Genomic DNA, 17,663 nt, shown 5'->3' on the forward strand with positions numbered 1-17,663 from the left:
CAATTGTATTTTGTCGAAACTGTATTCATCTTGCGGTGTGTGAACGTATAGTGTGCACCTTGGAAGTTTCTCGGTGTTTATCTTTCATAAATTAATCGTTTGTTTGCTGCGTCGCGAGTAAGGCCTTGCAGCCTCAGGCTTCCCCCGTCGAAGGTTGTTCCTTCCTTCGCTGTTTTGCTAGGTTTTTTGATTTGATTTTCCCTTCTCCCCCAAACTTCACCAAACATCTACTCTTTGTCTAACGTTGTAACCCCCCCCCCCCCACCCCCCCCCACCCCCAAAAAAACTTTTTTAAAACCTCTTATTTCCCTTTCTCCTCGTGTGCTTTTGTTCCATCGTGCGCCTCTGTCCATGTGCGCTGTCCCGCCCCATTTTCAAAGTTTCCACGTTTCAAAGTAAGTCTGTTCACAATTGTATTTTGTCGAAACTGTATTTATCTTTCGGCGTGTGAACATATAGTGTGCCCCTTGGAAGTTTCTCGGTGTTTGTCTTTCATAAATTAATCGTTTGTGTAGTGAAATCGTATCCGTACTGAACCCGGGTGGGGATGCTCGCTGCTCGCTGTCATTGTTGTCACCGCTAGGGGCGTGACTATAAGACCCGTTGCTGTGTCAGTGCTCCGAGACTTCTCCCTTGTGACATGTTACATCGGTAGCCTCGTTTATGGTACGCCTTTATAGAATAACTAGCTTGCTTGCATTGACTGATATGAATGGCTTTATGAGATGTCGCATCGTATGCTTATTGTGTATTTCTACTTACAGGAATGATGTGATGATCTAAATGCAATTAAACCAAACCGTTGGACTAAAGTTGTGTGGACCTGAATGGTTTTCCACAACACTTAATTGCATTTAAGATCTGCTGACATGGCTGGCAACAAGACGTTGACGGTGTCCATTTTCAGCGCCGACCCACAAGCCACGGACGGAGGCTTGCAACTCAAGCACTGGCTCCGACAACTGGAGCATCTCTTTGACGAGCCTGAGACCGCTCCGACGCCTGCCGCGAAGCTGGCGATATTACACTCAAAAATCGACTACCGGGTCTACCACGCGGTCGCTCAATGCACGACGTATGATCTTACCATCGCGGAGCTCAAGCGGCTTTACATAAAAGAAAAAAGCCCTGTGTATGCGCGTTATTTGCTGCAGACGCGACGGCAGCAGCCCAACGAGCCTATGGATCATTACGCCCAGGAGCTCCGGCAGCTCATGCTGGACAGCGTCAAGGAGCCACGGACTCCCGAGCAAGCTAAAGATGATCGACTTTTAGATGCCTTCATAGCAGGGGTCTCCTCCCAGGAACTACGTCTCAAACTCTTGGAGAAGACCGACCTGACCTTCGCTACGGCGGTTGAGCAAGCGACGGTGTATACCGAAGCGCGGATGCAATCGAACGCCTATGATCGCACGCGCCTTTTGGCGGGCACCTCACTACACGCCCGGCCGGAGAGTACCACTGACGAGGACGTGGATCCGCCTGCTGAACTCCGGGATGCTCCGGAGGATGACCCTACCCTGACAGCTGCCGATACGACCAGCAGACCCAAGGCCTTGCGCGGGGCCGCATGTTTTTTTTGTGGAGGGCCTCGTCATGCCCGAGTCGTGTGTCCGGCACGTGACGCTATTTGCCATTTGTGCTCGCTAAAGGGACATTACGCGAAAGTGTGCAAGAAATCGGCACGCGGCTCGCGGCCCTTCGACTCGCGCAGCCGCGGCCGCGCGGGCGCAGCAACCTTGAACGGGCTCGTAGCAGAACCCACGAGCCCAGCACCTTACCCGACTTCGAAGGGGAAGGCCGCTCTCTGCGGCCCGCTGGGCGCTCAGACGACCTTGATTGGCGCCACCGGACAGCCACCACCATCTCATTCTCCATCGGGGACAAAGGCCGCGTCCTTGGCCAAACCACGGGCCACACTTCACCAAGCCCCTCGTACTCCTCGAGTCGCCCACGAGCTAACGGCGGCCCCCGCCCCGTCAAAAGAGTTAAGGCAACTTTCGAATACTACGGAAGCCTTTGTAAAATGTAAAAAGGCAATTTCGAATACTACGGAAGCCTCTTGTCAAAGCGACCAAAAATGTAAAAAGGCGATTTCGGATACTACGGAAGCCTTTATCTGCCAGGAGTGTCAAAAGGCAATGTCAAATACTACGGAGGCCTTTTCTCGTCGGATTTTGAATCGCGAAACACCGGAATGCTGGGGAAAGCCCTCTGATGACGATAATGGGATCCCCATGGCCAACACAGCCTCCGGCCACGCTCGCAAAACTGCTGCTGGTGTAGGATCCACCCGCGAGGCTGGACCGACCCATTCGGGGGGCTCAGTCCCGCTCCCAGCTGCCTCGTCTGGCCTGGCTCAAGCCCTTATTCCCCTTATGGTTGAGGGCCATTGTGTTCAGGCCTTGGTGGATACCGGATCTACGGATAGTTTTATCGACCAACGACTTGTGCTCAGGCATGGATGGCGGATCGGGCGGTCTACGAGACGGATCTTCATGGCTTCCCAGGGACTGCGGCTCAGCACGAAAGGGGAATGCCGATTGAAACTCGTGCTAAAGGGACGGGTTTTCCCTGATGTGCACCTTATGGTTTTACCCGCATTATGTGCTGATATTCTGCTAGGACACGATTTTCTTAAGCTGCATGGACGTCTGGTAATGGAGTTCGGTGGGCCTGACACTCTTGTTGTGGGGCCGGACGACGCGCTAACGGTGTGCGCCCTAGCGCAAATGGACGTCCGGCCGCTTTCGCTGTTCCCCAATCTAACCTCCGACTGTACCCCCGTCGCGGTAAAATCGCGACGCTACTCTCGCGCGGACATGCAATTCATTGCGGACGAAACGGCTCAGCTCTTGAAGGACGGCATCATAGAACCTAGCAGGTCGCCGTGGCGCGCTCAGGTCTTAGTGGTGCACAGCGAGGCCCATCGCAAACGCATGGTAATCGACTATTCCCAAACGATTAACCGCTTTACACAGCTGGATGCCTACCCCCTTCCGGGGATGGACGCGCTAGTGCAACAGGTATCCCAGTATTCGGTCTATAGTACTCTCGATCTCCGTAGTGCGTACCACCAGATCCCTATCTCTAGGGCGGATCGTATCTATACCGCTTTCGAGTCGGGGCAGCGGTTGTACCAATTTACACGATTGCCCTTTGGGGTGACGAACGGGGTCGCTTGTTTCCAGAGGGCCATGGATGACCTCGTTGCGCGGGAGCACTTAACCGATGTTTTCGTCTACCTCGATAACCTTACGGTTTGTGGATATGACCAAGGGCACCATGACGCTAATCTGAAGCGCTTCCTTGAGGTCGCGCAACGGTATCACTTAACTATGAACGAGGATAAGTGCCGATACTCCCTACGCACCATAGATCTTCTGGGGTACACCGTGACCCATGGCTCTGTCTCTCCGGATAAGGAACGTCTGCGACCTTTGCTCGACATGGCCCCTCCCTGCGATCGGGCGTCCCTGAAACGCGACCTTGGGCTGTTCGCCCATTACTCCAAATGGGTGCAAAATTTCTCCGCGAAACTTCGCCCCCTTGTGGCCTGCGACACTTTTCCCCTGAGTTCGGCCGCATTGACGGCCTTTGAAGGTCTTAAGACCGACATCGCCCGAGCCGCCGTAGCGACCATCGACGAGAGCGGCTCGTTCGTCCTCGAAAGTGACGCCTCGGATCAGGCCATCGCGGCGACCCTCTCCCAAGGGGGACGTCCCGTGGCTTTCTTTTCACGGACTCTTACCTCCGCTGAGCGGAGGCACTCGTCCGTTGAAAAGGAAGCGTATGCGATCGTCGAGTCTATTCGGCGATGGCGCCCGTACCTACTCGGGCGGAGCTTCCAAATCATCACGGACCAGCAAAGCGTTGCGTTCATGTACGACACCTTACACGCCCAGCGCATTAAGAACGAGAAAATCACTCGCTGGCGTATCGAACTCGCCGACTTCTGTTACACCATCAAATATCGCCCAGGGAAGGATAACCAGGCCGCCGATGCCTTATCACGCCCGACTACATGTGCTGGTATCACCTCGTTGGAGGGCCTACGGGTGCTGCATGCTACTGCGGGCCATCCCGGCGTAACGCGTTTCGCTCATTTCGTGCGGAGTGGGAATCTCCCTTACTCGATTGACGATATCCGCCGTATCTGTCGCGACTGCGCTATCTGCGCGGAAATCAAACCGCGTTTCTATAACCCTCCTATGGGGACTCTGGTGAAGGCTACACGCCCGTGGGAACGCTTGGCGATGGATTTCAAGGGCCCTTTGCCGGTGTCGAGCGGCTCTCGCTATCTGCTCACTATCGTTGATGAGTACTCACGATTCCCCTTTGCTTATATGTGCGCGGACATGACTGCTGCCACGGTGATGCGATGCTTACAGAACTTGTTCTCAATGTTCGGTTACCCGGCCTATGTCCATACCGACCGGGGTGCAGTCTTCTTGTCTCAGGAGGTGCGCGGCTATCTGCTCCAAAACAACATTGCGTCTAGTTACACCACGCCGTACAGACCCCAGGCTAATGGGCAGATCGAACGCTTCAACGGGATTATCTGGAGGGCCGTCATGCTCCATCTCCGGACCCACGGCCGGGGCCTCGATAAATGGGCTTGGTCGCTACCTGCGGCGTTGAACTCAATCCGGGCACTCCTGAGTACGGCAACTAACCAAACTCCCCACGAGCGACTTTTCCACCACCCCAGGAGCTCGGGGTGTATACGGTCTTTGCCCAGTTGGCTCGCTGGGCCCGGGCCGGCCTACCTTAAACGGGCGGTTCGCGCGAGCAAGTACGACCCCCTTGTGGACAAAGTGCAGATTCTCCAGGCTAATCCTGAGCATGCTCGTGTGATGACGTCTGATGGTCGTGAGACTACTGTCTCCGTTCGTCATCTTGCCCCTTGCGGGGTCGACGACCTTAGTAGGGAATCGGACGAACCGGTCGAACCCATCTATGAGACTATGGCCTCTCCCGACGCTCCCATCGCCGACAGTCCACCGACCCTCCCCCCGTCGAGACTGCCCGGGTCCGACGACTTGGCGTTACCCCCTTCATCACCCGACCCTGTTGACGCCTCTGACACCGGGGATACAGGGTTACGAGACGCCGTACCCGGGGAGTTTCGAACGCGTGCTGGCAGAGAAATTCGCCGCCCGGCCCGCTACGGTTGGGCCGACTGATACTCCGCGCCCTATTCATGCTGACGCTCACTCGCTTTTAGCCACGCGGCCGTATAATTCTGACGGGGGGGGGGTGAATGTAGTGAAATCGTATCCGTACTGAACCCGGGTGGGGATGCTCGCTGCTCGCTGTCATTGTTGTCACCGCTAGGGGCGTGACTATAAGACCCGTTGCTGTGTCAGTGCTCCGAGACTTCTCCCTTGTGACATGTTACATCGGTAGCCTCGTTTATGGTACGCCTTTATAGAATAACTAGCTTGCTTGCATTGACTGATATGAATGGCTTTATGAGATGTCGCATCGTATGCTTATTGTGTATTTCTACTTACAGGAATGATGTGATGATCTAAATGCAATTAAACCAAACCGTTGGACTAAAGTTGTGTGGACCTGAATGGTTTTCCACAACAGTTTGTTTGCCGTGTCGCGCGAGCGTGGCCTTGCAGCCTCAGGCTTCCCCCGTCGAAGGTTGTTCCTTCCTTCGCTGTTTTGCTAGGTTTTTTGATTTTCCCTTCTCCCCCAAACGCCACCAAACATCGACCAAACATCAATCATCTGAACTGGTGTCCCATCTCTACTGCCTCTGACATAAATTCTTCCTGGGAATTCTTCGAAAGCAAACTGCTCTCTCTCATTCACAGATTTATCCAATCTCGTCTTCAGTTGTCTTACCCTTCCTCCCGTCCATGGTACATTGAATCTTGTGGTGAGGCAGTTGCCCTGAAACAACTTGCCTTTGCCTCTTGGAAGGCAAATCCAACTGAAGGCAATCTCAGTTCCTTCCACCAAGCTCGGAACAAGTGTGTGTCTAGCCTCAGGAGTGCCAGCAAGCACTATCTCTCCACACTCAAGATTGAACTCTCAAACCTGTCTCCTTCCTCCAAATCCTGGTGGTGTCTGGTCAAATCCGTTTCTGGTGTTTGTTCCCCCTCCATCCCCTCCCTTACCTCAAATGGCTACACAGTTGACACCGCACGTGACAAAGCCGTATGCCTCAACTCTGTGTTTGCCTCAAAATCTTGTGTCCCAAACCCATCTCTCTCTGTACCCACCTTGCCCAGTTGAACCCAACTGCTCCTGGACTCTGTGTCCTTCTCTCCTGACAAGGTGGAGAAGTTTCTGTCAAACCTCGACTCTGATTCTGCAACTGGACCAGACGGCATCAGCCCACGGGTCCTAAAATCCTGCTCTGCCACTCTATCTCACCCTCTCTCTGTTCTTTTCACCCTCTCTTTTGCTCAAGGTCATCTGCCAGCATCTTGGAAATCAGCTAACATTACCGCTTTACACAAAAAAGGTGCAAAAACAGATCCTTGCAACGACAGACCAATCAGCCTGCTTCCAATTATCAGCAAAGTCATGGAATCCATCATTGCTTCGGATATCAAATCCTTCCTCTTCTCCAATGGCTTGATCTCTGATCATCAATTTGGATTCAGACCAGGTCATTCTACTCTGGACATGTTGCTTCTGCTGTCTCAACAATGGATGGAGGTCCTCAATGCCAAACAGGAAATCAGAGCAGTCTCACTTGACATATCACGTGCCTTCGATACGGTCTGGCATCCAGCTCTGCTCACCAAACTCTCCTCCTATTGTATCCATGGAAATCTCCACTCATGGCTTGCGGACTTCCTCTCTGGTCGAAGGCAACGTGTGGCCCTGAATGGATTTCTCTCATCTCCCCTTCCTGTTCTGGCTGGAGTTCCACAAGGTAGTGTTCTGGGCCCAGTGCTATTTCTGGTATTAATCAATGATCTCTCCGACTCTCTGGAAAATCCTCTCTATCTCTTTGCTGATGACTCCACTATCTGCCGCTCCATTCCTCATCCCTCAGATCGGCAGTCTGCAGCCTCCTCACTCTCTGCAGACCTGGAAAAAATCACAGACTGGTCAAACAAGTGGAACATGTCTTTCAATTCTGACAAATCACACACTCTTACAATGTCTCTCCAAAAGGACCGACTGGAAAACCCTCCCATCTACTTTCTCAACAATCCTCTCCAAGAAGTTCTGTCACTCAAGCTTTTGGGTCTCACTATCCGCCATAATCTTTCTTGGGAAAACCACATTTCCAAGCTGGCCTCCAAAGCCAGTTGCCGACTGGGCATCCTCCGTCGTGCGAAGTCCTTCCTTGGCATACCTGAACTTGTATCCACCTACAAGGACTTCATCTGCAGCTTGATGGAGTACTGCTCTCCCTTCTGGGCTGGCTCCCCTGCCTCACATCTTGCTCAGTTTGACGCCGTGAAAACCTAGCCTTTCAAGATTATTGGAACCTTCAAGATCATTCAAGACTATGGGCCTGTCACTTCGTCATCATAGACAGGTCGGGAGTCTGTCTTCTATCACCTCATTTCTGGACTTGCACACTCTGCCCTCTCTGTGCTTTGTCCTCCCCAGGTTTCTGTACAGCACACGGTCCACCGTCAACCCTCTTCTGTTGAAACGACCGATATCCTGGATTACTGCTCACCTCCACTCATTCGATCTTCTTTTTTCCTCTGCTGTTGGTGTCTCCCACCCCACCCCACCCCTCCCCTCTCTCTACTGTTCCTTTTGTTTCCTGTTACATCCTGATTCATTCAGTGTACTAGTTCTTCCACTAGCCTCGACTGTGTATAGAAAAAAAGTAATAAGGCAAGGTTATTCAGTTATAGAGTAGTTAATGAATGGAATGATCTCCCTGGAATGGTAGTGGCAGCAGAAAGAGTACATCGTTTTATATTGGAATTAGGGAGGTACCTAGAACCATTTGAGATAGACATGTACAGGGTATTTGCATGTATTGTAGGGAGCAGGCATGTGCGTGCGTAGTAGTGAACAGAAGTAGGGATTGTGATGTCTGTGGGAGGGTCTAATATCCCTGTGGTTAGTGGCAGGGTCTGCCTTCATTCCCCTTCCCCCCAAAATGTTGTTGGACCATACCATGTTGGACCAGTTCCATACCGTGTTGGACCAATTTCATACCATGTTGGACCAGTTCCACACCGTGTTGGACTAATTCCATACCATGTTGGACCAGTTCCATACCATGTTGGACCAATTTCATACCATGTTGGACCAGTTCCATACAGTGTTGGACCAATTCCATACCATGTTGGACCAAATGTTTGCAAAAGCCCACGTGTCCTAAAATCCTGCTCTGCCGCTCTTTCACACACTCTCTCCATTCTCTTGACCCTCTCATATGCTGAAGGTCATCTGTCATCTGCTTGGATCAGCCAACATTACCGCTTTACACAAAAAGGTGCAAAAACAGATCTTTGCAACTACAGACCAATCAGCCTGCTTCCAATCATCAGCAAGGTCATGGAATCAATCATAGCCTCTGATATAAAATCCTTCCTCTTCTCCAATGGCTTGATCTCGGACCATCAATTTGGATTCAGGCTAGGCCACTCTATGCTGGATATGCTGTTTCCGCTGTCTCAACAATGGATGGAGGTCCTCAATGCCAAACAGGAAATCAGAGCTGTCTCCTTTGACATATCTCGTGCCTTCCATATGGTCTGGCACCCCGCACTGTTATCCAAACTCTCTTCTTATGGTATCCATGGAAATCTCCACACACGGCTCTTGGACATCCTCTCCTGTCGTAGTCAACGTGTGGCTCTAAATGGATTTCTCTCATCGCCCCTTCCTGTCCAGGCTGGAGTTCACCAAGGCAGTGTTCTGGGCCCTGTGCTTTTTCTGGTCTTCATTAATGATCTCTCCGACTCTGGAAATCCTCTCTATCTCTTTGCTGATGACTCCACCCTCTGCCACTCCATATCTCAACCCTCAGATCGGCAGGCAGCAGCCTCTTCACTCTCTGCAGACCTGGACAAAATCACAAACTGGTCAAACAAGTGGAACATGTCTTTCAATCCTGAAAATCTCACATTCTCAATATGTCTCTGAAAAGACTGTCTGGAAAACCCTCCCCATCTACCTTCTCAACCATCCTCTTGAAGAAGTTCTGTCACTCAAGCTTTTGGGTTTCACTATCTGCCATGATCTTTCCTGAGAAAACCACATTTCCAAGCTGGCCTCCAAAGCCAGTCGCCGATTGGGCATCCTCCGTCGTGCGAAGTCCTTTCTTGGTACAGCTGAGCTTCTCACCACATACAAGGCTTTCATCTGCAACTTGATGGAATAATGCTCTCCCCTCTGGGCTGGTGCTCCTGCCTCACACCTAGCTCGGCTTCACGCTGTAGAAACCAAAGCTTTTAGAATCATTGGAATCTCCCGCGATGAAGCTGATTCTGAGGGCCTCTCACTCGCTCACCGCAGGCAGGTTGGTGGTCTTTCCATCTTCTACCGACTCCTCTCCGGCCTAGCTCCCCCAGCTCTCTCTGGGCTCTGTCCCCCAAATATTCCTGCAGGATGCACATGATCTGCCAGAAACCCTCTTCTGGTGAAACTACCAAAATCAAGACTCTCTGCTCACCTTCACTCTTTCACTGTTCTTTTCTCCCATCTCTGGAACAAACTCCCTCACTCTCTTCAATCCCAGTCTTCAAAACATCTCTTCACCACCACCTCTTATCTTCCCCCATCCAAAACCTTTATCTTTTATAACCCCGTTAATACACCCCAAATCCACATTTTCAAATTCCGTTTTCTTTCCTGAAAGTCCTTGTAGTGTCCATTTGTTTTATTCCATGTACCCTGCCCCAACCCTTTTCCTTCCACAGATCTCCCGATGTCCGTTCTGTACTGTTGTTGTGCAGTCCCTCTCTCCCCCTCTTGTCTCCCGCTACCTGTATTATGTTTTATGTGTGCTTCTGTTTCTGTTTTTATGTGTTTTATGTGTTAGCTCTTACACGAGCCTTGACGTGGTATACAAAAAAATCCATAGCATGGATTCCATATAATAATCCATAGCATGGATTCCAATAATTATACTGTATTATATGGAAAAAATTCCATATAATACAGTATAATTACAACATGGTGTGGGCATAAACCGCAACTGCAATCAATGTAATTAACCCTTATTGTTAGCAATGTTGGGCTGGTAGCAGGAATTTGGATTTGGCCAGCATTGCTTGCCTACTCTTTACGAAGGACGCCATCCTGACCTGTTTGCGAGATACCAGGATGATAGTTTGTTTTTCGGCCGAGACTCAAACCCAGGTTAGACGGTTCAGAGGTGAGGGAGTATACATAATGCTAGGCCATCCTGTTCACCTAAATGTTTGGGATAGCTGGGTAGGTTGTTGTTGGTGTTGTGTAGACCCAGACAGTTCTTTCGAAAAAGCCCGCGGTATGGAGATAGCCAATCAATCTCCCAGAAGTGACCCAGAGATCCCCCACATCAAGGTGTGTACCCCTACTTTCATGAAGTCAGGGTCATGACAGAGTTAAAGAGAGAAGTGAGAGAGATAGAAGGAGAGAGAGATGGGGAGAGAGAAAAGGAGAGAGAAAAGAGAGAGAGAAAAGGGGAGAGAAAAGAGAGATAGAAAAGAGAGAGAGAAAAGAGAGAAAAAGAGAGAGAAAAGAGAGAGAAAAGAGAGAGAGAAAAGAGAGAGAAAGAGAGAGAAAAGGAGAGAGAAAAGAGAGATAGAAAAGAGAGATAGAAAAGAGAGAGAAAAGAGAGAGAAAAGAGAGAAAAAGAGAGAGAAAAAGAGAGAGAAAAGAGAGAGAAAAGAGAGAGAAAAGAGAGAAAAAGAAAAAGAAAGAGAAAGAGAAAGAGAGAGAAAGGAAAAGGAAAAGGAAAAGGAAAAGGAAAAGAAAAAAAGAGAGAAAAGAGGAGGGGGAGAGAGGGAGAGAGACAAGAGGGAAAGGGCCGATCCATGTGGTCCAATTGGCACTCTGACCATGACCATGCTGCCCTGACAAATCCGGGCAGCAGGAAAGAATGGGGACGATTTGGCCTCCAACTAGCATTGGGGGAGGGGCTACAAGCACCGCGAAAAGGCATCCCCGATAGTTGTAGCTTGGTAGGTGGTGGAGGGAGGTAGCCGGATATAATGGGGGAGGGTAGCTGTTTAGGCTGAGAGGTAGCCAGATAGGGTGGTGGGTAGCCTGGTAGGACAGGGGATAGCTGGGTAGTGTGGCAGGGATAGTAGGGTAGTGGGGGGAGGGAAGTGGTAGTTGGGGAAGATGTAGCTGGGTGGAGGGTAGCCCAATATTGTGGTGGGAGTGGGGAAGGTAGCCTGGTGTGGTTGTAAACTATGAATTCTAGTTTTAACAGGTCCACAATAGCAGCATAATCCCGCTCTACCTGTAGGTAAGGGTATACTGTATCAGAAACAAACTGTAGGTGGCACTCTCTATATCGGTGTACTTGTTGTTTATTTTTGTTTGTTTGTTTTACTCTCGCCCATGTAAGCCCTTTCATTGATGGCTCACCCATTGTAGGTGGTCGTCAGACCAGGGACGCGAATGTTCTCACAGCGAAGGAGAAAATGGCCAAGGCCGAGCAACCAGGCGACCAGGCCTGTGGCGAAGGCCATTTTGGCGCAGGCACCCATAGACATTTTGCGCCGTTTCACCAGCACTCCACCGCAGAAAATGCCCAGTGCAACAGCAGGTAAGTTCACAGCACCTACAAATGTGGAACCACAACACACGGTATCGTTCCCTTAGGCCAAAGCATGCATTTTACTCCATGGATGAAAAAACTGCATTGATGACCATCATGATACATCACATGGTTTTCTGATCGCAGGAGTATGTAAATGGCCCATTTGATCTTGTCTATCTCTGTACTAGTTCTCTACACCCCTCTTCAAACACCTTCCTGTTGTCTGACGAACTGCATGGGTCCACATGTGGCATGTTTGCTAAACGATCTCTCGCCACACAAATGCAACGCTTCTCTTATTGTCTGTTGTCACACTCCATTTGTCTGTCTTTCTGTTCCCTTATAATTTGTACATCTGAAGATAGAACCTTGTAGGGCCACCAAACTTAGCACTGCGGCAGATGTAATGGGGATCCAATGTGAAGTGTCATGGGAGGGGTAGGGAGTGCTGGGAGGTGGTGATTTTGGGAGGGGCAGGGAGTGAGGAGGGGAGATCTTTAATGCTCAGGTGATTACAACCAAATTTAGCGCACCCAGTCTGTGCCCCAATGGGGAGTGTCATGGCGGTGATTTTGAGGGGAAGGTGGTTGTGGGGGAGTCTAAGAGGAAGCAGTTTGTAATGGTTTATGTAATCACCATCAAATTTAGCACATATAATGGGGGGCAAAGGGGAGTAAATATGGGTGGGGTGCAAATTTTAGGGGTTGAGTGTGGGGGAGGGAGAAGGGGTTTTGTATTTTAGGGTCTGGCTATTCACATCAGCTGTATGGGCCACAGGGCTACCAAACATGGCTTTAATTGATCGTGACCAAACTTTTCAAGCATATATCTTTCTTTCAAGAATATTTTACGACAGACAGGAAATCAAAGCCGGTCTCTGATGCTCGGCACTACTGAGCTACTCACCACATACAAAGCTTTCATTCGCAGCTTGATGGAATACTGGTGTGTTTATACTCCCCTCTGGGCCGGTGCTCCTGCCTCACACCTAGTCCAGCTTCATGCTATAGAAACCAAAGCTTTCAGAATCATTGGAATCTCCCACGATGAAACTGACTCCGAGGGCCTTTCACTCTCTCGCCGTAGGAGGGTTGGCGTTCTTTTTATTTTCTACCGACTCCTCTCCAGCCTTGCTCCCCTGCTCTGTTTGTGCTCTGTCCCCCAAGTATTCCTGCAGGACGCACAAGATCTGCCAGTAACCATCTTTTGGTAAAATTCCCAAAACCAAGACTCTCTGCTCACCTTCACTTTTCCATTCCTCTTTTTTCTGCCTCTGGAACAAACTCCCTCACTCTCTTCAATCCCACTCCTCCCTCCAGGTCTTCAAAACAGCTGTTCACCACCATCTCTTATCTTCCCCCATCTAAAACCATCATATTTTCTACCCCCATTAATCCACCCCAAACCCACCTCCTTCAAATTCCCTGTTTTCTTTCCTGAAAGCCCCTGTAGTGTCCATCTTGTTTATCCTGTATACCCTGCCTCAGCCCTCTGTCTTCCACAGATATCTCTGTTCCCTACTGTTGTTGATCTTCCCTCTCTCTCCCCCTCTTGTCTCTCGCTCCCTTTATTATATTTTCTATGTGTTCGCTCTCATTCGAGCCTAGACCAGTATACAAAAAAGTAATGTAGGCCCCATGGGAAGTAGATTATAGGGGAGGGTGATGGATGTTTTGTGAAGGAGTTAGGGATTGCTTGTTTTTTTTGTCAAGATAACATTGGGGGTGTAGTACATGAACCCCAATAATATTTGACACTTACATACCAATGACAATATATACCAATATATACCAATGAGGAAGTTTGCCCTCGAGGCACTTTCTCCAAATTGCTGCTCAATGAACTTGGCCTGAAAAGTGATGAAGCCAATAAGTCCATTGAGTTGAAACACGGTCCCCACAAGCATCGTCACGTATATAGAGTTGATGAAGAGTGTTCGCAGAGATGGCAGAAAACCTATCAACAGGAAAGAGCAGAGACACAAGAAGAGTATTTAGCATTATGGAAGACCATAAGGAACAACACACAGGAAGGCACACACAAACATGATGTACACAGGAAGGCACACACAAACATGATGTACACAGGAAGGCACACACAAACATGAGGTACACAGGAAGGCACACACAAACATGATGTACATAGGAAGGCACACACAAACATGATGTACACAGGAAGGCAAACACAAACATGAGGTACACAGGAAGGCACACACAAACATGAGGTACACAGGAAGGCACACACAAACATGAGGTACACAGGAAGGCACACACAAACATGAGGTACACAGGAAGGCACTGTCACGGGGTCCTCTACAATCTCCTGGTCTCGGTAACCTCCGAACCCCGAGAGGAACCCCGGCAGCAAAATATGTTACCCTGTGTTGAAAATCAATAGTGAAACCACACCAATGATTATAAATGAACAAAACTGTATTAGAAATCACACAAAGGAATAACGGGATAACAGATGGCCATTAAGAGTGCACTCTATATATATCTTATATAAAGTCAAGTAACTCACTGCTCTGCCAACAAATGAACGGACACTCCTCAATGTCTCTATGACTTTTCCCAAAGAGAATGGGAGTCGCTCCAGCGGTCGATGGAACGAAATCCGGTCGAAGCCCGAATCTCGCTCTCCGGTCGATATCCGAAGCGTGTACAGTGGGCAAGGGTGCTCTTCCCGCCAAACTGTACAACGGCGCCCTCCAGAGGCGCACCTTCACCGCTCCCTCAGCAAACCGCAATGTAATTGGAGACGAAGCGGTCGCACCCACTCATCCCTGACAGACGGTAGGATGTTGGGGGTGAAGATGACACGAAGCAAACGTTCACAGGTGTCCGAAGCATGGGGTTCAAAATGGCAGATGGCTCTGGCTTGAGCCGATGCGACGAGGCAAGGATTCGTCGGAATCTCAGTGCCCCAAATCTGTCTACGCAGATTTCTCCACTCCGGCGAATATTCTTATCGCCGGATGTCCCTTCCAGGAACTCAAAATCCCCTCGCGGCTGTCGGTAAACCTGGCTTGTTACAGAGCGCTGACGTCACGCGTCCTCTCCAACTTGGTTCACGCTGCTTCTTCCTCTTTCCCTCGTTGTCTTCTCCTTCGGTTTCCTGTTTCACTTACAGTTATCCTTTTTAACTTTTGATAACCGTTCATGAATAATAAACCTTGTGAAACTAATAATAATACATAATATCAGAAACATGTCCAGTGGGTGAAAACCACCCCAGCGGAAGTGACGAATCTGTAACACTTCCCCCCCTCAAGAAAGAAAGTTTGAACACAGCAAAAACTTTCTTTGCATGCAAACTTTTTAAAAACAAAAGTAAATTCACAATCCAAATCATCAATTCCCATGGGCAACAATTATCAGCATCTCAAAAATAAAGCAACAAAATTTCACACAGCCCACAAAGATTTCCAAAGTTAATTCACTCTGGACAAAGCATCAGCAACGACATTGTCCCTGCCCTTTACATGCTCAATTTCCAAGTTGGACTCCTGCAAAGCCAAACTCCATCTCATCACCCTCTGATTTTTACTTTCAGTTTCTTGTGAATGAAGGTTAAGGGGTGGTGATCCAAAATCCAAAGGCCAGCCAAACTATAGCACTTTTCCCAGGAGGCTGAGCTGAAGGCCAGGTTCCATGGTGGTTGGGTGGTGAGGCCTGGAAGTATTCCCTACATGGACGCCTTTAGGAACGTGGAGTTCACGGTTAGTCCGTGCAGGAACGTTTACTACATGGACGCCTTTAGGAACGTGGCATTCACGGTTAATCCGTGTAGGAAAGTTCACTACATGGACGCCTTTATGAACATGGCGTTCACGGTTAACCCGTGTAGGAATTTTTGCTCGGCTGCTCCGCAGCATTCAGTGCTTCAGCTCTTTCTAACTTTCGTAATAATCCCGTTTGGATCGCTTGTCCCTGTGGTCACGGGAATAGCGGTCTCCTTCTCGGCCGCTACCCTGATATAATCATTCTTTCGGGAGATGCCGTAACTCTGGGAGCCTCCATAGTAATATCGGCTGCGGCCACCACCAAAACTACCACCAAGTTGTCCTCTTCTGTAGACCCCTCGACGCCTACGAAATGCCTTCACTACTGTAATGGTCCGACCCTCCAACTTCTTGATATTCAGATCCTTTTCTGCATCTCTGGCGTCCTTTGAGTTTTCAAACGTGACAAAGCCAAACCCTCTTGACTTTTGTGTCTCCCTGTCTTTTATCAGCACTACTTCCAAAAGCGGTCCATATTTGCTGAAGGCAGACTCCAGAACATCTTCCTTTGTTTTGAAGTTCAGTCCACATACAAATAACTTGCTAACTTTGTCGCCATCCCTAACTGGTGTGGTGTTATTTTCCCTACTGGGCTTTTTAACAACCATAGGGTTACCATAAACTTGACCACCGGCCAAATCATTCCCGATAACAACAGATACTCCCTCTACATGAAGAGTGGCTTGTAAACCTACGGTGACCGGTCCTGACACCACATCAGACTCCAAATGGATGGCATGAAGTGGAACTCTAACACAGCCACCAATCCCCTGTAAACGAACACTAACACCAGTTGCCGTCTCCTCTGACAATGGCAAGATGCCTTGAAGCATTAAAGATTGATATGCTCCGGTGTCCCTCAATACCCTAACAGGTTTCCGGGTAGTCAGGTCTCCACCCAGTGACACCAACCCCTCTGAAATAAATGGTTGGTAACTCTTTTGAGGGCGATTTCTCACATTGGCCATTGCATTCGGAGTTGTACTAGTCGAACTCTGCTCCTGATTTTCCTTTCCCAAAGCATAACAGTGGGACATCAAGTGTCCAGGTTTATGGCAAAAAGCACAAGTAGGGAGGAGAACCTCGTGGTTTGTCTCGAGCCCCCCGGAGGATAAGTCTGCCTTGGAACTGTTGTCTTCTGATTTCTAGAAGTCATAGTATCAGAGTGGTCCTCATAATCATCTCAAGGCCGCCCCCCTGAATCTTCGTTCTCCGCACCAGATGTATCATAACTCTCCGTGCGAACTCGAGGCGGGAAGTTAGGTTTATGGAATCTCATCCTGTGTGTTAAGGCATAGTCATCTGCCATGGTTGCCGCCTCATACAACTTTGGTACTTTCCTTTCCTCCAGATGTACTTTAATGTCCTCATGGACACACTGTTGGAATTCCTCCACCAGGATCAATTGTCGCAATAGTTCGAAGTCTTTCCCGACTCCTTTTGAATCACACCACCGATCAAACATGGTTTCTTTCATTCTGGCAAACTCCACATGGGTCTCATTCTCCCTCTTCCTGGCGTTCCGGAATTTTTGCCGGTAAGCTTCAGGGACCAATTCATAGGCTTTGAGAATGGTTTTCTTCACTATCTCATAATCTGCACATTGCTCAATCGGTAAAGCCGAATAAATATCTTGAGCTTTACCCACCAGAACACTTTGTACTAATATGGTCCAGGACTCCTCCGGCCATTTTAGCATTTGAGCCACTTTCTCAAAGTGTAAAAAGAACTTGGCTACCTCCTTTTCATTGAAGGGTGGAACCAGCCTCACATGTCTGCCAACATCCCAGGTGTTTTGACTCGTTGTCGAACCAGTCGGCATGGGTGGTACCTCTCCCCGTTCTCTCATTAACTCCAGCTCCTTGACTTTAATTTCCTGCTGACGTGCCAATTCACAGTCCTTTAACTCCCTTTCGGCTCTTCTCTCCTCTGCTTCGAGTTCTCTTGCAGCTCTCCTTTCCTCTGCTTTTTTCTCTTCTAACCTTTCCTGGAGTTCTCTTTCCTGTACTTTTAACCTTTCCTGGCTCTTCAATTGCATCTCCGTTTTTTGGAGATCCACACTTTCTTGTTCTTCTGGTAACCAATCCAAGGCTCCCTCTCTCCATGTTTCTTGTTCCACCATAGATTATATCACCACTGTCTGCATCTTTGTTTTCTTCATTTTAGCTCGGACCTCCA

General features: G+C 49.3%; 1 protein-coding gene across 4 annotated transcripts in view; it reads right to left on the bottom strand.

Moving 5' to 3' along the window:
* LOC137432334 (solute carrier organic anion transporter family member 1C1-like) overlaps positions 1-17,663 on the bottom strand; it is a 105,226-nt gene that overhangs the window by 19,020 nt on the left and 68,543 nt on the right. For all 4 annotated transcript variants that reach the window (XR_013624263.1, XR_013624262.1, XM_068124169.2 and 1 more), the window contains 2 exons: positions 13,493-13,657; positions 11,527-11,722 (listed from right to left, as the gene is read on the bottom strand). Coding sequence is in view for 2 of the 4 variants with exons in the window: in XM_068124169.2 (XP_067980270.2) it covers positions 11,527-11,722; positions 13,493-13,657 (361 nt within the window). In the remaining 2 variants the exon portion in view is untranslated. The remainder of the gene's footprint in view (positions 1-11,526; positions 11,723-13,492; positions 13,658-17,663) is intronic.

The sequence above is a fragment of the Myxine glutinosa genome, chromosome 8 (assembly GCF_964187855.1).
Source record: "Myxine glutinosa chromosome 8, kmMyxGlut1.1, whole genome shotgun sequence".
Lineage (NCBI taxonomy): Eukaryota > Metazoa > Chordata > Myxini > Myxiniformes > Myxinidae > Myxine > Myxine glutinosa.